We start from the raw sequence: 24661 nt of genomic DNA, 5'->3' as shown, positions 1-24661 counted from the left end.
TCAGAACCCTATTTATGGGTCTTTTTATTTTCTGTACTATAGATACGATTTAGAGATATAATTGTACTCATTCAAATCTCATCAGTGGCGTTCAAATTTAGATGAGCGCAGTCAATTCTAGTGCATGCATAGCTCACGTAGAGCTTTGAAAAGGGATGGGTCTTCCCAGTATATAATAATAATAATAATAATAATTTCCTTGTATTGTCATTCTGTGTAACAATGTACACAGAACGAAATGTCGATTGCACCTGACCCGTTGTAGCGAGCCGATGCAGCCGCAGCCAACAGAGGGCGCCGCCGACCACTTTTTAAGTCTTAGGAATGACTCAGCCGGGGCGCGAACCACCGACCTCCCATCTCAAAGCGGGCGCCTTACCATCTAGGCTACTGAGCTGGTAATGAGCATACTACCAAGTTTACAGTCAAAGTTTCACACCAACAGACTGTTTTGGCTGTATGTTGCGAAAGGAATCCTTTACATGGAAGCTCAATAAACAATTCAGGCTCACTGTTGAGATACATTATCATGAAAACCCACACAAAAACTGTAAACAGCCACAAACGTCAGCCAAGCATCCTGAGCAATTTGATTTGGTGAGCGGTAGGAGTAGGCAGAGCTCTGCACATAGCGCACTACTGTCTGCACTCAAGGTAAATATGTCAGTATCCTCGTTTACAGTATTTTGTGACATGTTTAAAATACAACTCTGCTTGCACCTTGTTTTGAAACCATTATGTAAAAAATAAGGGTCAAAATGAGCCTCAACGATCTTAAATAATCGCGGGAGGGAGAAGTTTAAAGTGGCATATTTGTTAATATGGGACACAGGCTCCGGCATTATTCTTATTTGTTAAATTTGATCAAATCATCTAACGTCACGCAGTGAAATAAAATGCGCAGAAAAATTCGATTTTGTCTGGAGAGCGGGTTTGGCTGAAATTTGACTTAAAATATTTAATGTGGCTCTCCAAAATGTTCTGAAATCTTATTTTGCGACCACTTTTACGTTATGCGTTCCTCGGCAACGTTGGATGGTGACATTTTTAGCCTGCAGGACCGTGACCCACTTCCCTCAGCTTCAGTACCGGCGGCGGTCTCGGGCCGTGACAGCGACCGAGGGCAGACAACACCCGTGGGCTACCCTGTCAGATCGTCGGCGTGGAGAAGAGAAGCACAAAGAAGAAGAGCAAGCCAGTATTGTTTAATAAAAAAACGAGCCAAATGAGCCTGGACGTTGGAAAGTGAAATCCACCGTGGCTTGTTTTGCGCTATAATTACACTTTTATCTCATTGAGTGGATGTTGCATGGCACACGGCAAAGAAAAAACACCCTTGGGTGCTTTGGCTTTGGTTTCACTTCAATTATTCCACCCTCTGCCCTCTCTTATCCGGGTAATAGCAACAGAAAAGGATCCGTGTCCTCTGGATATTTAGAAGCTCGGACCTCAGTGCCAAAACGTGTAACCCTTTCGTGTCGAGTTTGCCAACCTTTAACCTTACAGATTAGCTCCGGAGGTGGAGAAAGTTGTGAGAATTTAAATTTGGAAAAGGAAAGTGAGAATACGAATCTCAAGGTCTGGTTAAAATCTGATTAAGTTGGGTTGGGTTGCTTGACCCCCACAAAAAAGGCTGTTAAATTGCAATTATTGTATTTCCTTGACTACAAAGTGCACTGGATAAGGAGGATATGCAAATTTGTGTAAAATCTTCCTTTTGTCGATGCGGTAAGTAATCTGAAAAATACAGTGACTAAATTGGTATAATTTGGTTGTATTTTATTTCATGTATCCTTCACGTCCCGGGAAAAAAAAACGATATATCAAATAAGGGATAAAAAAGGAAAAAAAAATACCAAAACAGGTGAATGAAAACACACAAGTGATTTGAAATATTAATTATGGCTGCCTTAAGCTTTAGCCCCTAATGACGTGTAATGGCATCCTAACCCCAGGACATTCATTTGCTAATCACCATAACAACTAATGAGGTGTATAGACAAAAGGGGCTTATTTATTTTAAGTCCTTCTCAAAACTCCAATTAGTCGTTCAAATGAGGAAAAGCCAGCAGGAAATTTCGATAAAATTGTAAATGAGCCAAAACAAACATTAAAAGTAACTCTTTTTATATACCAGAAATGATCATTAACAATCCCAAAGTTGAATTTTTGACAAAAAAAAGAAAGTTCTTAAAATATAATTTTATATACACGTAAAATAACCTATACAAATCCTGGCCATCACACCTTATATACAGTACTCATTTAAAAAAAATGTAAAAATAAAATAAAATTGTACAATTGATGGAACACATTGATTTAAAAAAAAGGGAAATAAGCAACACATCAGCTAGAAAAATACTAATACTCATAGGTTTGATCTGCTGGCAATTCAGTGGTCTAAGAAATGAAAAATGCTTCTTGGGGGTCTGCTGGATGTGTCCTGCTTGCAGACCCTTTTGGGGGCCGGGTTCACAGCACCTAGGTACCCCCTCCTCTTTGAAGTCTGTCAGGAAAAATTAACATATTTAATTTGTCAAGAAAAAAAATATAAGACAAGTATAATTTCAAAGTCGTCCCATTTGTTTTGACAAAGATGGCTTAATCTTACTAAATTCCAATTTATTTTTTCCAACCTTTTGTGTACTCACTTGGTTTTGTGACTCTTCCCTGGCCTTGCAATCTTTTTCCGGAGATAATGTCTGAAAGAGGAATCCGCGACTGTTTCTGGGCGCCAGCGGGTTTCCTTCGGATATGGATGCCAGTTTCTGGAGGACCGACTGGGGCTGACTCAGCAGAGAACCTCTCTTAACCTTTGCAAAATCCAAAAGTAAAATCAATAACAAATACACAAAACCATATTTTATGTCGACATACCTTTGAGGGTTGCAGGAAGGGATTGAGGGTTGCCTTTTTGGGCAGCGGTGCAAAAGGAAGCTCCGCTGCAGAAATTAGGATGTATGAGCATCACATCCACATATATTTATTAAAAATAATAGGCTAAAAATAAATGTTAAAAAATGCTTAGTGTTAGTAGAATCACGCTGAATTTGCTGTAAGGTGCAACATGGTGCATTCCGTGTACTTTCAAAACATAGAACATGGTACCAAGATATATACTGTAAGTAGGCTAGTTTTCTAGGTTTCAGTGCTTTCAGCGGAATTCCTTATGGCCTTGCCGTCATGGCACTTTAATAACTGTTCTATTAACATGTGGGTGTGTTTCATAAGGCTATTGTCTTTAAAAAATAATAGTTCAGTAGAGATCGACATGCATGTGGAATTAAACAACACAGGGTCTCTGTGTTGTGATCAGAGGAAGAAAACTTAGTTTTTAAGTCATGCACCCCTTCAGCAATTTGAACACATTTTGGGTTTACACCGCGCAACAGATGTACGCCCCCAAATACCCTTTTTTAAACATTTTGTAAGAAAAACTGTACTTTTACTGTGTGCGCCAGTCTTTGTTTTCAAAGTTTAAGAATCTGACATTTGTCTGTTGCTGTTTGCTGCATTCACTTTAAATGTGTCGAAATCTTAAAACCTGAAGCGAAGAAAAGGGACATTTATCTGCTCTGCTGTTGTATCCTTCCCTTATATGTGCACCTAATTTTTGCACTCTGTTCAAAAACTATTACTGAAAAGTAGAATCAAAGACCTTAGGACTTGTTACCTCACCTGTGCAGTGTTCCTTGAACGGTTTTAGCCTGACAGGTTGAAATCCTGCGATGTTGCATTTGTTTTAATAAAAAGAACAGAATGATAAGTTACCGTACTTTCCGCACTATAGGGCGCACCCCGAAAAATAGTTTTTTTGTCCCATATCTTCCATCTATAAGGCGCACCGGATTATAAGGCGCTACAATGGGAACGTCGACAAAACAGTCAGATAGTTCAGTCAAAATTATTACCCCCTTAACATTCCGAAAGCTTGCAAAGAAGCAAATACGTGTCTCCGACATATACAGAAACAGTGTCTGTACGATGTCACTCAAATGCATCGGTCCAAATATCATTTGGAAGGTTAAAGTCTTGGGATTCAAAAAATGCCAACCATTCCTTAGTTTCTATTTTCTTTTTCGCTCGCAACTTTACTGTGCATATGACAATAAACACTTAAAATTGAGTTTAATTTAAAAAAAGACCCATCACAAACATCAAGATCACTCTGAAACAAGATACTGGGAAAATATATAGCCGGAGTAGCTCACCGAAGTAGTTGCGTTCAATAATAATGTTCAACCATGGTCCGCTTATATCCGTGAGGGTAGTAAATCCAGGAGAGTAAAATATTTACAAATACAGAATAGTAAAACTTTTTTCTATGCCGTAGACAACCAAACTTGCTATTCACATTCATCTTTTTCAGCCAATTGCAGGCTTTGTTTTGCCCCTTTAGCCTATGCGAGCCTGTAAATGATAAAAGGGATCCACCTCCTTTACCTCCGAATAACTTTAGCCAATAGTGATCGATTCAAATGATGTTTGACACATTGGCTGGGAAATGAAACACTGGCATATGTATCCCAGCATACACCGCGGACGACTTCGCCTTCAGGGGAAAATCTAGTCGGCGGCCGCTTGCCTTAGTGACTTAATATTGATCCATTTATAAGGCGCATGGTCAGTTTTTGAAAAAAAAAAAAAAAAAAAAAAGGCTTTTAGGTGCGCCTTATAGCGCGGAAAATACGGTAATAATGATTTCTTGTTTATATATTTCTTGCTCTTCTTTACTGAGGTGTATAGCAGTGTCTGAAACAACGTCTTCCCGGACGGTGCATCTTTTAAGTTGGGCGTACAACTTACAAATCTCCACCCGGGTGGCCGACAACTTTTTCAAGAAAAAAAAAAAAAAAAAAAGCAAAAGATTTTTTCTCAAATCAAACGTGCCAGCCAGTTGCTTTATTACGATTTCTAAATCTTCGTTTGGTTTGGAAATTTCGGTTAGTTTGTCAATTTGCATGCTCGGCAGCCAATCAGAAGCCTGCATCGAATAACTTCGTGCTTCCAGACTCTCGCGAGTGTGATAAGGTTGTGCATTTGCATATCGTTTTCCAAAGTAGACGCACAGAGAACACAAGAAAAATGGATAAGTGGTTAGGAATCAAGCCAAAACACCAGCCCCAGATGAAATATTCAAAAGAAGCTAACAAAATTGATGACGCTACAAAATGTAAACGTACATTGAAAGCGTCGTGGAAAGAGTTCACGTGACTTGAAGCAGATGACGCAACTCAAACATTGCATGAATGAAGATGAGTAAATACCGGTACATACTGATGGCAGATGGAAAACAGCGATGTCATATACATGCAATGAATGTTATTAGTAGATTTATAATAAACTTAAATCGAAAGTGTTGTTCTGTTATATATCCTGATTATAAATCCTTAATACTTTGCAACAACGTTTTTTTTGTGATTAGTCGTCTTATTGTGTTTCAAGTTGTGAAAAATGGGGCAGGCAACCTTATGGCCAGGCAGGCAACTTTTCAGAGTTGTCTTCCCTGGTGTCCGGTAACTTTTTGTCACGAGTTTCAGACACTGTGTACAGTATATGTTATATTAAGCTGATATTATCACAGTAACATAGTAGACAATGAATTTGTCAATCGGGACTATTTGTGGGACAATCAATCGTCTCCAGAAATTCTTAATTGTGACAGCCCTTTTCACAGCTAGTGAGCCGGCCTGCATCATATTAAACGGCACTTATGTTGATCCGTCCACGTGTGGGAATGTTTCAGTAGTCTTTTATGTCATGTTCGGTTAGAGTTGGAACATTATATATAACATTTACGAAGAAGTTACGAAAGCCCTCCGACGGGGCTGAACCGGGGTGGGCCAAACCGTTTCCATATGCTGTGTTGAATGATTTGTTCATTTAGATCTAGTGAGTGTTTCAACATTATTCGGTCTCGCATGCTTGCCCCCCTTTCATGTTTTGTTCCGTTAGAGCTGGTTGACGTTTGAAAATTATATCCACGTAAATGTATGTTACAAGGTCTTCTTTCAACCTATCCCGTGTTGGCCGTTTTCATTATATGGCAGGGAGGTGTCGTTGAAACTGGTTGAGTAGCTCAGACGTCTTTGAATTCTGAATATCCTAGGAAACTTTGTTGTCTCTTCCTGAACACTATCAGATACCTTTTCGGTGAATAAATCATTTTCTATCTATCTACCTTGGTCATATCCCTCAAGAGGTGTGACCAACAGCAAGACACATACATACAATAACAAAGAAAATAAAAGGGAAATAAATAGCAAACAAAACAAAACAAAAAAAGATAGAAAGGATCCAAATCCAGATGACGCCAACATTTTGTTTCACAATGTGAAAGACAAAAAAAAAAAAAAAAAAAAAAAAAATACAAAAAAAAAAAAAAAAACACTGACCTTTCTTCTGAAGAGTCTTAGCAGTCACTTTCTTAGCCAACTTCATGAAGCGACTATCCTCCTCTCCAATCTCTTGGTCGTCCTCATCTTCACCTGTCGCTTTCTTGGATTTCTGTTGGGACTGAAGAAATGCGGGGAAATGGAGTTTGAACTCAGAAAATGACCATTGAGAATTGAAAATATATAGGCAAAATTATCCATTTTGCGATTTGTCAAACTACCTGCTCTCTGAGCCACTGTTCCCTCTCCATTCTCTCTTTCCTCCTTTGAATCTCAGTCTGATCCACGTCATCATCTTCAAACTCCTCGTCTCCCTCAGCTCCAATCATGTCTCTGTCAAAGCAGTCCTCTAAAAGGGGGGGGGGGGACCTCATTAATCACGTGAAAGTTTTTTTTTCACTCTGACTAAAAGTGGGCAGATCACACACCTATATTTTTCCAGCGGAAGCGGCGAGCTCTTCCGGGTCCTTCAGAATGCAAATCGCCGTCGGCAAGGTAGCGTTCCTGATACAACCTCAAGCGTCGTTTGTCATCATCCATTACCTGCTTCCTGTAAGGATACTTGAATGTTATTGATTGCAGCTTTGAAATTCTTGTTATAATAGATTTTACAGCATAGTAAATGCCTATTTAATGCAATGTTAACATAATTGTATGCAAAAAATATTTAATTTTGGAAAACAAAATAAATAAAAAAATCTAAAGAATCGTACTGTAAATTCTGGACAATAGAACGCACCTGATTATAAGCCGCACCCAGTACATTTTTAAAGAAAAAAATAAAAATAAATAAATAAATAAGATACACCCGACTATAAGCCACATGTGCCAACATTGAAACAGCTATTTACAAACAAAGGCAGTATATAGAAAGAGTTTTAATAACTTTAGATGAACAAATATGTGACTGTCACTGAAATATATAATGCCACATCTCATTGGAAAGCTTGAACTATCGGGATTCAGGATATGACCATCAGCGAAACATCACTATTAGTCTGAAATATGAAAGACAGAAAACTATAAAGGCAGTGTAACTCACCACTACATCCCCTGGCTGTCTTCAACTTTTTTTCCGCGAAAAGCGAATTCAAGGAAACCCCATTGAATCCAACCGTGTAAACGATTAACTCCAAAAGACAGGATAATGCAGACAGATAAATAGGAATCCGCCTAAAACATTCCGTTCGTCTCGCGTCATTATTTCTGTTTACAAATGAACAAAATCGTAAACTTATTCCAAATATGGTAGTTAGCCCTCCCCTTTCCATTGACACATTTTCCATGATGAGGGTCTGTTCATGCTAATTTTATTTATGCAAAAAGCGCAAAGTGACATTAATCTTACATCTTACTCGACACATATACTCTACCTGTCATTTTTACCTTTACTGCTCGGGCACCTCTGGTGGCCATTGGAAAAAAAAATTACATAAATTAGCCGCATCACTGCATAAGTTGAAAGCTTGTGACAAAAGTCACGGCTTATAGACCGGAATTCACAGTACATTACAATTTTGCAAACTGATGGATATGAAATTGCAACTAGGACAGGAGAGAGATCAAACTTCAGATAATAAATTGCAAACTATTAAAAAAGCCCTTCCGTCTTTTTATCAAGTCTCCAAAGTTTCAAAAGCAGATCCGTCGTAAAGGGTGTGGGGATAAAAGAGGAAAATGAATGAGCGATTGTGACAATTATGTGAACAGTTCATAAAAGATAATAAACTGGCAATCTCATTTGCACGTGTCCAATATTAAAAACAATATACTGGACTGTCTCAGAAAATTAGAATATTGTGATAAAGTTCTTTTTTTTTTCTGTAATGCAAATAAAAAAACAAAAATGTCATACATTCTGGATTCATTACACATCAACTGAACTATTTCAAGCCTTTTATTATTTGAATATTGCTGATTTTGGCTTACAGCTGAAAAAAACTCAAAAATCCTATCTCAAAATATTAGAATACTTCCTCAGACCAAGTAAAAAAAATAATTTCATAACAGCAAAACTAAATCAAACATTTGAAAATGTCCATTGATGCACTCAGTACTTGGTTGGGAATCCTTTTGCACGGATTACTGCATCAATCCGGCGTGGCATGGAGGCAATCAGCCTGTGGCATTGCTGAGGTGTTATTGATGCCCAGGATGCTTTGATAGCGGCCTTCAGCTCATTTGCATTTGTAGGTCTGGTGTCTTTCATCTTCTTCTTAACTATACCCCACACATTCTCGATGGGGTTCAGGTCAGGGGAATTAGCAGGCCAATCAAGGACAGTGATGCCATGGTCAGTGCACCAGTTACTGGTGGTTTTGGCACTGTGGGCAGGTGCCAGATCATGCTGGAAAATGAAATCCTCATCTCCATAGAGCTTTTCAGCAGATGGAAGCATGTAAGTGCTCTAAAATCTCTTGGTACACAGTTGTATTTACTCTGGACTTGATGAAACACAGTGGACCAACACCAGCAGCTGACATGGCTCCCCAAACCATTGCTGACTGTGGGAACTTCACACTGGATTTCAAGCAACTTGGATTTTGCTCCTCTCCAGCCTTTCTCCAGACTCTGGCGCCTTGACTTCCAAATGAAATGCAAAACTTGCTTTCGTCTGAAAAGAGGACTTTGGACCACTCTGCAACTGTCCAGTGCTTCTTCTCCATAGCCCAAGTCAGACGCTTCTTCCGTTGTCTTGAGTTCAGAAGTGGCTTGACCATGGGAATACGGCTATTGTAGCCCATTTCCCGGACACGTCTGTGAACTGTGGCTTTTGATACCTGGACTCCAGCTTCAGCCCACTGTCTTTGAAGCTCCCCCAAATTCTGGAAGCGGCTCTTCTTCACAATTTTGTTAAGGCTGCGGTCATCTCTCTTGGTTGTGCAGCGTTTCCGGCCACATTTTTCCCTTCCAATAGACTTTTTGTGGATATGCTTTGAAACTGCACTCTGTGAACAGCCTGCTCTTTGAGAAATTTCTTTTTGTGTCTTACCCTCCTGATGGAGGGTATCAATGATGGTCCTCTGGACGGCAGTGATTTAGTTTACTGAACCAAGCTGAGTGTTTTTAAGGCTCAGGAAACCCTCGCAAGGTGTTTCGAGTTAATTAGATGATTCAGGTGATTAGTTGAATAGCCTACTTGTATACTTTTTCATGATATTCTAATATTTTGAGATAGGATTTTTGAGTTTTCTTAAGCTGTAAGCCAAATTCAGCAATATTAAAATAATAATAATAATTTCCTTGTATTGTCATTCTGTGTAACAATGTACACAGAACGAAATGTCGATTGCACCTGACCCGTTGTAGCGAGCCGATGCAGCCGCAGCCAACAGAGGGCGCCGCCGACCACTTTTTAAGTCTTAGGAATGACTCGGCCGGGGCGCGAACCACCGACCTCCAAAATAATAAAAGGCTTGAAATAGTTCAGTTGATGTGTAATGAATCCAGAATGTATGACATTTTTGTTTTTTTAATTGCATTACAGAAAATAAAGAACTTTATCACAATATTCTAATTTTCTGAGACAGTCCAGTACTTATGAAAAATAAAACACCATTTTAAAATGTCCTCCAAAATACCATTAATAATAATAAAGAGGAATTTTATTTCTCTTCGTTTGCAAACGCATTCATCGCTTTTAAATTCTAAATTTAACCCATCCAAGCTGTCTTTTCTCAGCTTGATCAATCATGATTTAAGTTCCTAAGATCCGTCATGAACTATTTTGTTTAAAACTATGTCATCCCAAAAACTGTACAATGCTGCCCTCCACAGGCCAGATATAGATTTTAATCCATAGTCCTGTAGTTCACTTGGAAGAACACAGCATGCTTAGATATTTTCTGCACCTCCAAGGAAAAAAAAAATCAAATAAATACACGTATATAAAATATAAGCCTACATAAATGATGAAGATGGTAAACACAACCATATATGTATAAAAACATATAAAATCAAAATTAAAAATACATACAATTAATAAAATAGATAGAATTAATACATTGATACACGAATTAAAAAAATAAATAAAAACAATTTAAGACATTAAAAAGATATTAAAAAAACACAATATAAAAAAAAATCATCGTCACACATGCACACTCAAACACAAAATACAATAGAACTGTAAAAAATGTAATTTAATATATATTAAAAAAAAAAAAAGAAGAATTTCTTGTTGCGTTGAATCTGCTCTTTTCTTACTCATCCACCACCCCTTCAAAACTGATCAAATGAAAAGGTGCTAAACGTTCCCAACAACCGCTATAAAACATTTGGTTCATTGTACTCACATATGGATCTTGTTGACTTGGTTATGCAGCTCCTCATCTGAGGGAAGCTCCTCTAGGATCTCCTCCTCTTCGTATTCGCTATCTCCATCCTCATCTTCATCTCCGCTCCCCTGGTCGCTGCCTGACAGTTCGGCTTCAGAATCCAGGTAGTCCGTCAGGCGCCTGCAGAAAAAGAGGTTGCACGTCAACACCGACGAGGAGGATTTCAGCTACATTCTTTACTTACATTCTCTTCTTTTTCTTCTTTAAGAGATTGGGTGCAAACACACCGTTTAACTCCTCCTCTTCTACGTCATTATTCTCCAATTCATCATCATCAGTCGCATTGTTGTCATCTTCATCTCTTTCTTCATCTTCCTGCAGAATAAATTCACATTCATCTTGTTATTTAAATAGACATTCAACAGGATTCGTACACTTTTCGTGGCCAAATTAAAGTTATTTTTAAGGATTATTTAAGACACTTTTCTAATTTCTCCATTACTATTAAATAAAAAATATAAGCGTGAATCATAAATTTGCAGAGCCACAAATATACCTGTGATTTACATGTGCAATCTTTGATCTAGCGTGTGCATTTATCAAGACATACAATTTTTGTATCTTAAGTAAAATGCCAATATATTTGCTTTTGAGACCAATCCCCCCCTATGTAAGGTGTTGGGTAAAATGACATTTCGGTTGCAGGAAGTTTCTCTCATTTCAATTTACTACTGGGAAATGCTACCATCATTTTTTGCATGGCGCATAATTGATATGTAATTCATTCACAAATGCATTTTAAATCATCTCACAGTGCCCTGTTTAAGTGAAGCAAACTATTCTATCTACCCTGATCATATCCCTTGAGAGGGGTTGACCGACAGCAAGACAAACACATTTAAAAAAAAAAAAAAAACCCTCACAAAAATGTTTGGACCATGGCCAACCCAAATGCCCAAACACCCAAACAAGTTAAGCAGCTCAGCACCCAAGCTGGTCATGCTTTCGTCCCTCCAGATGAAACGGGACACAAGAAAGCGGCCATGTCACTCGGGTCAGGGTGACAACACACTCTTCTGTTCAACAGCAGGGCCCAACAGCTTTCACTGGTTTACCCCAGCCGCATCATACGGGTGCCCTGCCCATCCCTTAGAACGCGTCCAAACATCTCATTATCCTTTCACAACACCTCTCCACTTATTCCTATTACCAACAAGGTGTAGCAAACACAAAAAAGTCATAATTAAGAAATACATTTCTAAAAATGCCCTCTCATATGACTGGAGAGAGCTGACTCTCCCAATTGTAAAGAATTGGATCCATTTTTGCATCATACTGTGTATGGATTTGTTCCACATTTTAACCATAGTCTGTATTTTCCGTTTTCTAGCCACTGCTTATTAAAACAGCAGCCTCATGGCTTGTTGCACCTCTTGAGCACGGCCCATAGCGGGCAGGGACACTATATGACAACACCAAATACAAACAGATGTCACCTGCTGTTAATCAAAAGGGATGAAGATATTCAATGGCAAAGTGAAGACACCAGAGCAGGTGCGTCGTCGTCATTTTTCAGCAGACTCGTTTTATTTTTATTCTTCTATTTACTGCCCGAGAAACGCAGCAAAAATTTCAAGCATTTACATGCACTTTGCCCAAAATTCAAGAACTTGAAAACGGAACATTAGGATTAAAAGCATTTCAAGCACTCCTACGAACCGCTATTCAAACAATACATTTTCTTCATAGCATTATTTTGTTACATACCATATCAGACAAGAGTCGAAACTCACAGTCCTCTTCTTCCTCCTCTTCTTCATCCTGTGGGGTCTTGCTCCTGTGAAAAACGTAAAAATATGATGAATGATAGCAAATATAAAAACATAAATTGCTCTACACTTAATAAAACTGAAAAATTAAGGCTTGTTTTTACCCATTTTGAGCAGGCAAGTCCGGTTGAAGAGAATCTGAAAGCACCAGAGAACAATGAAATCAGTAGGAGGGAGAACAAATACCAATAATCGATACCAGGCACTACTTTGTGGTGTCAAGATTGTTTTTAAATACTGTGTCTTACAATTTAACACAACAAAATGGTTGTTTTATACTACTGTAAGTAACATATTATATGTACACAATAATATATATATATATATATATATATATATATATATATATATATATATATTATATATAAAGTTATTATTTATTATATTTATTATATATTTTGGGGCAAATTATCAAAAGTATCAAAAGCCCCAATTATTTTTAGATTATCAAATCAGAAATGCCAAATTTTGAAAATCATATTTCAGAATGGATAAAAAGGATTAAGATTTGAAAATGTTTTCGTAGTCTCATTTAAAGGGACACTGTAGTAACTGATCATTAGTTGCCTCTGTACTGTATAGTACAAAGACAAATACAAACTACACGCACTCAGTGACTACACTGCACCATTTTCCGCAGCTTTCTCTAGGTGAAGCTCATGTTATGTCAAATAAATACAATGTTATTTTGCTTATTATTCAAATCAATCCTTTTTTTGAATGAATGGATTATTTTACCACTAGAAGGCACTAAATAATATAGAATGCTTTTTTCATTTAGCACTTATTTAGAATCAATAAGGGGTTCTTAGACAACGATATCACTTAAAAAGGACACTGCACACCCAACCTGCTGTTATTGCAAGTGTCGAGCTAGTGGCACTTGTGGACCATTATTAACCAAGGACCATTCAACAATCTCAATACAAAAACGAGCATTGCCTGACTTTTTCAAAGTCTAGAGCTTTCATATAGGGCGGCACGGCGGCTGGGTGGTTAGCACACTGCCCCACGATGCGGAGGTTCAGGGATCTCGTCCAGCTACCGCAGCTTCCCCGTATGGAGTTTGCATGTTCTCCCTGTGCCTGCGAGGGTTTCCTACGGGCACTCCAGTTTCTTCCCACATTACGAAAACATACATTGTAGGTTGATTGGCCAGTCCAAATTGTCCATAGGTGTGAGTGAGCAAGTGAGTTGTCGTCTGTGTGCCCTGCGACTGGGTGGCAACCATTTCAGGGTGTCCCCTGCCCGAAGACCGCTGGGATGGGCTCCAGCACCCCTGCGACCCTAGTGAGAATAAGCGGTGCACAAAATGGATGGATAGTTCTCTTAGAAAACACGTATTTTGCTATTAATTGGCGTAAAAAACTACAGAAGAATCGTAGTATTTGGTATTAGGGTTGCAAGATTTTGGAAAAAAAACAAAACTGAATTGCGATTTTTCAGAACAATATTGCAATTTTGATGCGAATTTCGATTTTATAAGAAAAGTGAATTTTCTGTGCTAGGTTTTTTTTTTGTGAGCACCTAATCATATCTACAAGCGTTATCCTTGAGAAAACAGCGTTAGCTTCTGTTTGTTAGGGTTGCTGTCTGCTCACAGGATGTGTGTGGCATAGCGTGCCACTTGCAAACTCTGCCTTGCCTTTATTGGCAGACGCCGTTAAAACCCAACTGTGACAATTCTGCTTATACTCATATAATACTCATCTCTCAAATAACAGAATGTGGGAGGAAACCGTAGTTCCCGCAGGTCAACATGCAAACTCAGCACAGGAAGGCTGATAGCTGGATTTGGACCCTCGACCTCAGAACGGTGCTGTGGACGCGCTAACCACTTAGCTGCCCTGCCAACCATTTTGGTTAATGATGCAGCCCTAATCGGTTGCTCAAATTAAAATGTTTATTGCAGTAGTACAGAAAAATAAGTATTTTATAAAAATGTTACCTGAGCTTTTAAATTTTCCATAAGAAACACCAAAGATCTGATCCATGCTGTTTTCAACCTCTTCTTCCCGTTCTTGCTCCTTGTTATTATCACTCAGCAACTTCTCTCCTTCCTGCGATGCCGGAAATGCCCCCGAGCAAAGTCCCAGAAGCTCTTCCGCCTGCGTGTCGTCAACAGCACCCGCCGCCTCCTCACCAGACTCCATTGGTGCCGTCCCGAAAATGCCTGAGCACATTCCTAAAAGATCCCCCATGTTGGCGTCCATGGCGTTTTCATCCAAGCTGTCCAGGATCAATTTTCTCTTGTGGGTGCGGATGGCACCGGGTCGGGGGCCGACGTTAAGGAAGCCGTCGGCATCGAGGAGCTGGGAATGGGCGTCGTCCTCCAGGGAAAAGCGTCCCTGCGAGTCTCCGGCTAGACCGTGGGGCCCGGCGATTTCACCCACTGTCTCCAAGTCCACAGGAGAAGGAGGAGCGTACAAATCTTGGGAGTCCTCTACTGGTAGGGACAGGGAGGGCTCGGATAGTTTACCGGAGCTCTGTCAGAAAGGATAAAAAAAAAAAAGGGCATCTATATCAATCTATTGCAGAAGTCTCAAACACAATTTACTCGGAAGCTGCAGGTGTGTTACAGGTGAAGTGGGGTCGTGTTGCATCAAACATTCCACTATTGTCAAATATTTATTTTATTCAAGACAAAATAAGATCTAAAGACGGTAAATTAACCTGTAATGTTTTCTTGTTTGTTTATTTTCAAACATGTTTTAATTAACATAACATAATAAACAAATTGCCTGGAAAAAAAAATAGGATGACAGGTTGAAGCCAAAGCCTAATAAGAGACCGAGGCCCAAAATAACACCGCACTGCTTATCCTCAACTAGGGTGATGGAGCCCATCCCAGCCGTTTTGGGGCAGCGGGACACCGTAAATGGGGTGCCAGCCAGTTGCAAGATACAATGAGATAGACACTCATTCACACCTAAGGACAATTTGGATTTGACAATCAATTGGAATGTGGGGAGAACCCCACACACGCACGGGGAGAACATGAAAAGCCCACACAGCAAGGTGGCCGGATTTGAACAAGTCCTCTGAACTGTGGGGCCGACGTGCTAACCAACTGAGCTGCCATGCCACCCAACATCATTTGATAGTCTATTTAGAAGGTTTTTTTCTCTCTCCAATACTTTTCAATACAACAAAACAATGCGTAAAACCTGAGACAAATAAATTGTCAAGCCTGTAGTGTGTTTAGTTGTTTATGAGCTTGTCAAGGTCTTTAATCCTCTTGATCAGCTGTGTTGAATTCGATCTGGGATATTTCCTTTTGCTTTATCAAGCGAATTTGATCAAGTTTATGTTAGTTGGGTTTCTTGTCTTTGGACATTTTCCGTTTAAATTTAACTTTATAGTGTCTCTCAGTTTTCTTTCTCCCCAATGTTTGTCTGTCGCTTTCTGACCATCTCGCTCTCATTCTCGTGGTCTTGCCCTCTCTCAGTCTGTCTCAGTCCATTTCGCTCTGTCTAATGCTTTCGATGAGAACAGTCAGCCAACACCAACTTTTAAATACCGCGTTTAAATAACACTTCAGAAAAAACTTGTGTTTTGCAACCTGCACACTCTAACTGTGCTTGCATTTGCAAGTGAATAGTTTCTTATTTCGAGTTTTGGCTAACAAATTAGCATGGAGGAAGCACTCAAATCAAACCTTCGCAGGTGGCACTGGCATTAAACCTTCTTATTAAGGTAAAGGCCTTAAATTATCGTCACGCGGGCCCCGAGTTTGAGACCCCTTGGTCTAAATGTTTGACATTTTGCATCTCACCCTGGAAGCAGAACTGAGGAGACCCGGCCGGAAGAAGCACGGAGAAGGTGACCGAAACATGGAGCTGGAATTGGAGTTGTAAGCGCCTCTTCCCACGCGCTGATTGCCAACCGGCTGATATGAAGTGATCATGGATCCGGCCAGCTCGAAGCTGCTGTTGTGGCTGAGGTCTTTCATTAGGGACAGAGAGTAGTCTTCTTCTGGATAATATGAGCATCAAAATAGAAGTCAAACTTAATAACCGCTTGTAAAAAGTCTTTAAATCAAATTATTTTACCCAGTTTACTCGCAGCATATTGTCCAGCACCAGATTGCCTTCCACCATCACTTAAAAGGGGAAATAAAAATAATATAAGGTCATTATATAATTTCTCAGGCCTATTCAATTTTCTTCTGCCAGTCCCTGGCCTGAATAGAGCTTATGTTTTCGTTAATGCAACCGCTAGCCGGATTTAGTAGCTAACTTTGATTTGGCTGCTAGCATCACTCAGCTGCTAATGCTAAACGATTTAGCATTTAATGGGAATTTCATGGACCTTAACTCCAATATGTGCATTGTAGACATGGCCACTACCTGCTAATGCTAGTGTTTGCATTAATGCTTACGAGCAAAGTATTGTCCAGCACCAGATCGCCTTTCTAAAACACTTAAAAGGGGAATAAAAAATATTAACAATAAGATTGTTGTGCCGTCTACTGTGCATATTTTTAGCACTGCTCAGCCTGAATGTATCACTTTGTTCTGCTAACGCAAGCGCTAGCTGCATTTGAATAGCATCACTTTGGTGGCGAGCTATGTTTAAAGAGCTAGCATCAGTTTAGCAGTTAATACCAATTCATTTAGCATTCAATGACAATTTCATTGCCCTTGCCTACTAATGCTAGCATCGCGGACAAAACTGCAGCTAGTAATGCTAGGGTTTGCACTAATACATGCTTAATAGTGCAGTTTTGTTGGGCAACAAAGATCTTCAGATCATCTATTCTGTTAAGATCTGGCAGTCCCTGGCTAGGATTTAGCCCATATTTCTGCTAACACAGATGGTAGCTGCATTTGAATAGCATCAAATTAGTGGCTAGCATCACTTTAGCAGTTGATACATAATCAATTAGCATTTAAAAGCAATTTCATTGACCTTAACTTCTAATATTTATGGTAGCACCACAGACACAACCACTAGTTGCTAATGCTAGTGTTTGCATTAGTGCCTAATGTTAAAATATACACGATATTCAAAAAACAAAAAAAACAAAAAAAAAAAACTAAAACAATCGCACATTTTCAGTTAAAGCCTCTCAGGAAAAAAATTATTTGGTCAAAAACAACCTTATCCGTAACCCCCCAATAACTAAATGTACGGTGATAAAACCGAGATTTTTGTTGTATAACCCTTAAGTAAAGTCAATTTTTATTGCTGTATTTCTTTGGTGAATTACAAACATAAAACAAACTCACCCAGTGCGAGAACAGGAGTTGCCAGGGAACAGTATAAGTGTTCCATCAGTGTTAACGATGTCTGGAGTGACTGGCAGGCAATTTAACACTGCGGGAGAAATACTTCGGACACTCTGGACCACACTGCCATCTTCTTCCTCTTCTGCATCATCTCCTCCCAATAGGTCATCTAAACCCTGTGATACAAAAAGTGAAATGAGGCCGAAAAACTGATTATAGTGACGAGAACTGGGAGAAATGAGTACCTCTTCGTCCTCATCTGTCATTTCTGCTTCTTCTTCTTCCTCTCCGCAGTCTTCGTTATCCAAGCGGTTGAGCTCAGCCTTGCGTGCCCGCTCCTCCTGTCGTCGCTGCGCCATAGCGAGCTGCAATTGCTGCTTCAAGGTCAACAGTTTCTCTCCTGTAATAGGCAAATCGTTACAAGTTGCGAAACTCAAAAGCTTGGACATTTGCCTTATGCCTAAAGTTCAATTTCATACCAGGTTTAGTCGCCGTTTGTTCCTCCTTCCCTTCTCTTACAGTGATGGTTACCGTGTCAGCACGCAACTCTTCCTTGCCAGATTGCGTGCTATCTTTACGGACGATATTCAGCTGCAGCTTATGCTCAACCTGTTGCTGGGGTGGAGCGTGGATGTGACGGAGGTAGCGCTTCTTAAGGGCTTCAACGCCTAATATATAGAGACAGAAATAAGGAAAATAGAGAGTTGTGAGGATAAAAACACCGTGATTTGGGTCAAAAGTGGATCTACTGCTGGTAACTGGGCTATTTTGATCGAGCTTATGGGTTGTGACCCAATTAAGAATTTTTTTTTTGACTCGTCTCTCTAAAGCGTAGGTTTTTGAGAGCATAACTGACCTGGGTTGTTATTAGCTGGTTCAAGGAGTACAAAAGCCCCAGCATTGGCACACAATTTAGCAACAGGCGGAGGGTCCATCCCCAGTTCTTTTAGACGGGCTAATTTATCCTTTCTAGGCTTTGTCTGCTGAACCGAAGGCTCTGCCGACGCAGGATCAGCAAAAAGTGGAGCTTGAGCCTCAACCGCAGCTGGTACAGCCTCAGTTTGCTGGACATCAGGTAGCACTTCAGTTTCTTTCACAACAACCTTTTTTTCAGAAGGTTTGTCTAAGCAATCTGCAGTAAGTGACTCCTGCAAGCTCTCAGAGAGATAGAGCATCGGCATGGATTCAGACTCGGGTTTGGAGTTCTCGGCAGCAGCAGGAGCTTCTGGTTTCTGACTCAAGTTCTCCTGCTGAGGTGAAGATGTGGCTGACGGCTCAGGTATCATTTTGGGTAAGAGTAGAGCATCTGGTTGAATGGGAGCAGAGTCCTGGTCCACAGGCTGGGCTTCATTGGTGGGGTTGGCTGGTGGTGTCGGCTTCTCCAACATCACAGCTGAATATTGTCGAGATCTAAATAAAAAATGTAACGGGTCAGGTCCTAACTGTCGATCAGGTCTTTTTTTAAGTATCCCGACTATATTTACTTTAACAAAGCCATTGCAGGTCCCTCAGGCCTGGCCCGCTTCTTAAAAAACTGGCTTATGGTTTTGGGTTCCGGGATGTGGTACGGTAGGCCGAGTTCAGACTCTAGATAAGACACAACAAACATTGAAGCCTCGTGTGGCTTGATGATACATACTGTTTAAATGTGTATTACTGACCTCGAACCAGCCTTTGAGACTCACTGTGGAGCTGCTTTATTGCCTCTTTACTTGCACGGGCAGCTTTTCTCTCCTAATAAAACACAATGAGAAGTCAAATATCCGATTTTGTGTTTGTGTTTTTCGATTAGCATTGCTTACTACACGCTGAGGCTTTTGCACTTCTTTGTCTTCCTCATCATCCATGAAAGGCTCCTGCATTAAAGAAATAATCGGGGAAAAAGCATGAAAAACAAATTAAAAAAAAAATCTTTTAACATGCAATTTGATGCACCTTGTGCTTTTTCAACTTTTGTTTGACAGCCGCTCGAATGGAATCAAGCGACTCCTCTTCCTCATCATTCTCAACAATGCCGGTGTCGAAAAGATCTGTGTCACCCAATAGGCAGCCGCTGTCGTTCAGAGGGAGAAGCTGATCATGGACACAAAAAGGTTTGTCAACATCAACGTGAGACAAAAATGAAACAAACGTATTTGATTTTTTTCCAAAATAGATTGCACGAACTATAAAATCCCTTACTTGCTTCGAGTCAGAGAATCTCTCCCTCTTTTTAAAATTTTCAACAGTTTTACTATGTTTTTCCTTCTTTTCTCTGTGCCTCTGACTCTTCTCCCTTTTTTTAGGATCTTTTGTGGGTTTCGAACTATCTTTATGGATCCGTTTCGGTTCATCATGCTCTTCTCGCTCGCTGTCTTCGTCATCAACAAGAAGGGAAATCCGCCGCCTGCTATTTTGAACGGCATCTTTCCCTTCTGTTTCCATCTCTTCTTGGCTAAATGCAGCTTTCTGCGACGCGTCAGCCATGGTCGCCTCATCCTCGCTGTCGCTATCTCTGATGGCGTTACGACGAGGCTTTCTCCGGATTTGAATGTTTTCTTCCTCGTCGGAATCTAGGAAAGCAATAGTAAAAGATGCTTTAATGAATGAATGAAATTTCTTTGGGCACAGCACAACGATTCTAAAAATAGGATTGTTTGGATCAAATAATTAAATTAAGGCAACCTCTTGCAACCTTACCTGGAGTCGCCAATCTGTTGTTTTGCGTCTCAGCAACATTAGCTTCAGTTGGTGAGCCCATGCCGCTGTCTGAATCACTCTCGGTTTCTGCAGGAGCCACAGCAGGGAGAGCTTCACCCTGGTTAGAACACAAAAGATTAATGATTACAACACACACAGTAATGGAAATTACACACAAAAATCAAAAATATCTTGCTTAAGTATAGGAAAAATATTCAAAATATATTCAAATTTCATTTTAATTAACCACCCCTTTTACCTAGTGCACTACGCTACAGGTCCGTTAAAACAAGGACCAACGCGCTCAGAGACAGTTTCTCCCCAAGGTCCATCACCACACTAGACAAAGGCACAAGACTGTGAAAAGATACCTTACCTATTAAAAGGAAAATGGGTATTCCGAGCTTATTTCTTAAAAAATCTTTTGCAATAACTTTGCTGCTTAACGTCATTGCACTACTTTTTGAATGCACTATTACTCTCTTATACAAACAATCTAGGCCAGTACTACCATGTAAATATTAACCCATTCATTAAAACATTCTTTGTTTAATTGAATTGTTTACTTCAATATCAACGTTGTAAAATGTTTAATGCAACAAGACAAAAAACTAAGACTATCAGGATAGAAGTCCGAAAAAAAAAATATTTACAACGAAGTGCTTAGAGACTGGCCTAAGTTACAATAATAGTGGAGGGAAGAGAATATTGCACCGTCACAAAAATGCAATAAAAAGAAGAGCAAACACATTTTCTCTTCATTTCGAGGACTGTATATCCTGGAGTGTCATGACAGATCTTATTGTGAACAAGGACAATAAAAAGAATTCTAAATTTTGGTTTGAACAAATTTATTGACACTAAAAACAGAAAACAATCATGACAATCTCAACAGCAATTAAGCACATTCACAATATTATATTCCAATATTACGTTTTTAACAGCAAACACAAAGTGAGGTTTGAACAAACCTTCTCGAAAATCAAACATATTCACAATTTCATTATATAACATCTTTGTTAGTGTCAATAGAGCCGTCCAGGCCAAAGTCGATTGTCCTCGGTCTGAACAAATCCACCGACACCAACAGCAGCAAAACACAGCCATCAAGCATATTCACATTTTTTTTTATATTTGACAATATGACGTGACGATATGACGTTTTAACATTTTTTCCTGACATTTTCAACATCAATTAAACAATTTCAGAGTTATTTTCTTTTAACATTAGTCAACCAGCGTGTAAAAGGCAATACTATTGTGCAAGGGCATAGCTCTGCCATCCCACCCTCCCAAGCAGCATTCACAATATTTTGTATACTTTTTTCTTCCAAGTATTTCATTAATTTTTTCTCCTGGAGTGCCACGTCTAAAACACGTTGTAAACAATCGTCACGAACGTTGTGATCGACAATAAAGGCAATTCTATCCTATCAATTTTCTATAACATCTTAAATACCAAACGTAATCTGTACTTACCTCGTCGAGGTCCTATTTGCATGCTAAAAAATACTTACTGGCATCCATTTTGCAAGCGTATGAAGAGTGGCGCCTTACAGCATGCCAAACAATGAACACCCAGTTAGCTGGCCATTACTTTGTACCATTGTTATTATTATAATTCTCTTTTTATTTTTAACAGTTGCCTGTTGCCATGTTTTCATAGTGTAACATTGAAGAAATATGCAATTCGGTTAAATTTGCTAAGCAAGATTCTTGACCCAATTTCTTCTTGCTGGCTCGTACCAACACGCCTAGTTTGCTAACTAGCCAAAGCTAACAAATGTAAGAAACCATGACCCTGTCGAAGAGTAGCGATCACACCCCAATTTGGTCTAAAACAGGCAAAAACGCATTTCAATTTAATTTGAAATAATCACCTGTTGTTGAGAAAGAATCAAGCTCATCGCGTTCCCCGCTTCCTACTCGACACTCGTAACAAAGAACAATAAGAAATAAAACGAATAAAACAGGTGTCAGCCTCAAAAAGCATCCAGAAACTTCATTTCTTATTCTAAAAAGGACAACTTTGTTAAACAAAGTGACAAAAATACACTGATTAGCTCGGTTGTATCTGATCCTCCCGCCTGTTCTCCGAGCACAAAAATTTATCTTTCGCGCGCCGTGACAGCTGGCCACCGGTTTTCGTCACGCAAGTGCCAATCAGTGATGTTTCGTGATTCTATTGGTTGGTAGGCGTTTCTGTCCCGCCTACTTTTAAACAACATGGGATAACAGATGTGCGTGATTTACTACTTGTTACGTCCCAAGCGGGCGGTATGGAGGTAGATAAAAGTTTTCTTTTAAAATGCATTATGAAGCAAACAACACGAAGATTTCTTTATATTATTATTAATATTATTATTAATATTATTATGACAGTATTTTCTTTTTCTTTTTAAAGTCTTTATGACATGTTGACCCCAGGGTTGGGTAGGGTTACTTTAACTTGATTACCTTCAATTACTTTTGGATTACTCCAATACCAAATATGCTAATAAAAGACAAAAGAAACTAAATATGAATAAAATTGCAAAATTTTGTGCAGGCTTGGGGAGTAACGGAATACATGGAACGGCAAAAATGATGTTGGCAAGCTGTTTGGATTTATTTTCATTTTGTTTCTGTCGCATTTTATGTTAGTTTTGCTGGAGATCAAAGGGATCAAAACCAGGAGAGAAAGCTTACCACGTGTTGTGAGTCATAATTTTATTCATATTTAGTTTCTTTTGTCTTTTATTAGCATATTTGGTATTTTAGTAATCCAAAAGTAATTGAAAGTAATCAAGTTAAAGTAACCCTACCCAACCCTGGTTGACCCTGGCTGGAGTGCCATGTCTAATCTTGACTTGACTTAATCTTGATGCATACAATGTTTCACCAAGTTGATACAATGACAAATTGTCAATAAAGGCTATTCTATTCTATTCTATTCTATTCTATTCTATTCTATTCTATTCTATTCTATTCTATTCTAATAGGGTTATACAAATAAACATGACTTAATAAAATAGAGTGCAATTATAAATAATAATAATAATAAATGAAATCAATAAAGAAGCATACAAAACTATAACCCCCCCACAAAATTATAACATGTACCCATAAATTCATAAATACACAAATAAATAAATAAACACAGAATAAATATGAATATCAAATTCACGGATAAGGCTGAATATGTCAAGTATTTTTATTATTATTATTTGACAGTGTTTTCATTATTAAAATAATTTCAATTGTCTGATAAGGGGGTGGCATGTATTCTATTTCTATTTCCATTTTTATTTCTATTTCTATTAAATATAATTGTTTTATATTTAACCCTCCTATTGTCTTTGGATCAAAACAAAACAATACTGTCCAGTTAAAAACCCAGAAAATTGATCCCAAAACTAAATTTTATTAGACTTTAAATGTTGTTATTTTTTCCCACATTGGTGCCAACAGTAGAAAAACTTAAATTGTATTTTTTTTACATTTCCATATAAGCTGTATAAAGAACTACAGATATGTTCCTTAAAATGAAGACAACACAGGGGTTAAAATGGCCCTTGTTTATAAACATATTCTAAATAAATTAGAGCTCAGGAGGTAGAGTGCTAGTCTTGGGATCAAGGGATCCCAGTTCGAATCCCGGCTCGTCCTTGGGTAAGACACTGAACCCCTAATAACCCCAATAAGCAGGTTAGCGCCTTACATGGCTGCAAGGCCGCTATTGGGAAATGTGGAGCACATTGTAAAGCGCTTTGGGAAGTCTTTGACTTGAAAAGCGCTATATAAATGCAGATCATTTCATTTCATTTCATAATACGCCATCCGCTAAATCTGATGGTTAGTTAATTGTATTACATTTTCTTGTTTTACTAGAAAATAAAACTAACTAGAAAAATACATGAAAATGGAAACTAATACTCTGAACAGTGAGTTTAAATAGGTTGAAATAAGAAAACTACAGCCACATTTTTACCAAATTGCATAAAATATTTGAATTTTTTTTTTACAGAATAGCTAGCCGCGATTTGCTGTCGGTCAAATCTGTATCCATCCATCCATCCATCCATCCATCCATCCATCCATCCAGCCACCCATCTATCCATTTTCTGTGCCGCTTATCCTCACAAGGGTGTTAGAGCCCATCCCAGGCATCTTCAGGCAGTGGGCACCCTGAATTAGTTGAGTTTTTGCCATAAAAAGCAATATGAAATCAACAAATGACTTGCAGTATTTCTGTTGATTTAGAATGAATC

The 24661-nt window shown here is 39.0% G+C and overlaps 1 protein-coding gene across 2 annotated transcripts; it reads right to left on the bottom strand.

Moving 5' to 3' along the window:
- Positions 1–2187: 2187 nt before the first annotated feature.
- clspn (claspin) lies at positions 2188–22546 on the bottom strand. Of its 2 annotated transcripts, none has more exons than XM_088328880.1 (24): positions 22292–22546; positions 20412–20529; positions 19914–20284; positions 19668–19805; positions 19535–19588; positions 19394–19466; positions 19217–19319; positions 18589–19142; positions 18212–18400; positions 17978–18132; positions 17733–17908; positions 16554–16603; positions 16277–16476; positions 14450–14987; positions 12606–12639; positions 12440–12509; positions 10917–11047; positions 10691–10852; positions 6824–6945; positions 6617–6744; positions 6396–6516; positions 2878–2942; positions 2652–2813; positions 2188–2506 (listed from the first exon to the last, which is right to left on the bottom strand). In XM_088328880.1, exons 1-24 carry the CDS (start codon positions 22316–22318, stop codon positions 2393–2395), a joined length of 3855 nt encoding a protein of 1284 aa, XP_088185006.1. In that variant the 5' UTR covers positions 22319–22546; the 3' UTR covers positions 2188–2392. The 2 variants fall into 2 exon arrangements, with proteins under 2 accessions (XP_088185006.1, XP_088185007.1); XM_088328881.1 differs by lacking the exon at positions 22292–22546 and adding an exon at positions 21929–21949.
- Positions 22547–24661: the final 2115 nt, after the last annotated feature.

This window comes from Urocampus carinirostris, chromosome 2 (genome assembly GCF_059441175.1).
Source record: "Urocampus carinirostris isolate Australia breed hairy pipefish chromosome 2, RoL_Ucar_1.0, whole genome shotgun sequence".
Taxonomy (NCBI): domain Eukaryota; kingdom Metazoa; phylum Chordata; class Actinopteri; order Syngnathiformes; family Syngnathidae; genus Urocampus; species Urocampus carinirostris.
The sequence above is the reverse complement of the archived record's forward strand: the minus strand, read 5'-3'. Positions and strand labels throughout refer to the sequence as shown.

What these genes read in the sequence shown, in the direction of transcription:
- clspn (XM_088328880.1), bottom strand. Translation starts at nt 22,318, where the DNA reads ATGAGCTTGATTCTTTCTCAACAACAG. An exon ending in TGCAAAAGCCTCAGCGTGTA is followed by an intron (nt 19,467 to 19,534) that starts GTAAGCAATGCT and finishes GTGTTTTATTAG; the next exon opens with GAGAGAAAAGCTGCCCGTGC. An exon ending in CTTCCGCTGGAAAAATATAG is followed by an intron (nt 6,745 to 6,823) that starts GTGTGTGATCTG and finishes CCCCCCTTTTAG; the next exon opens with AGGACTGCTTTGACAGAGAC.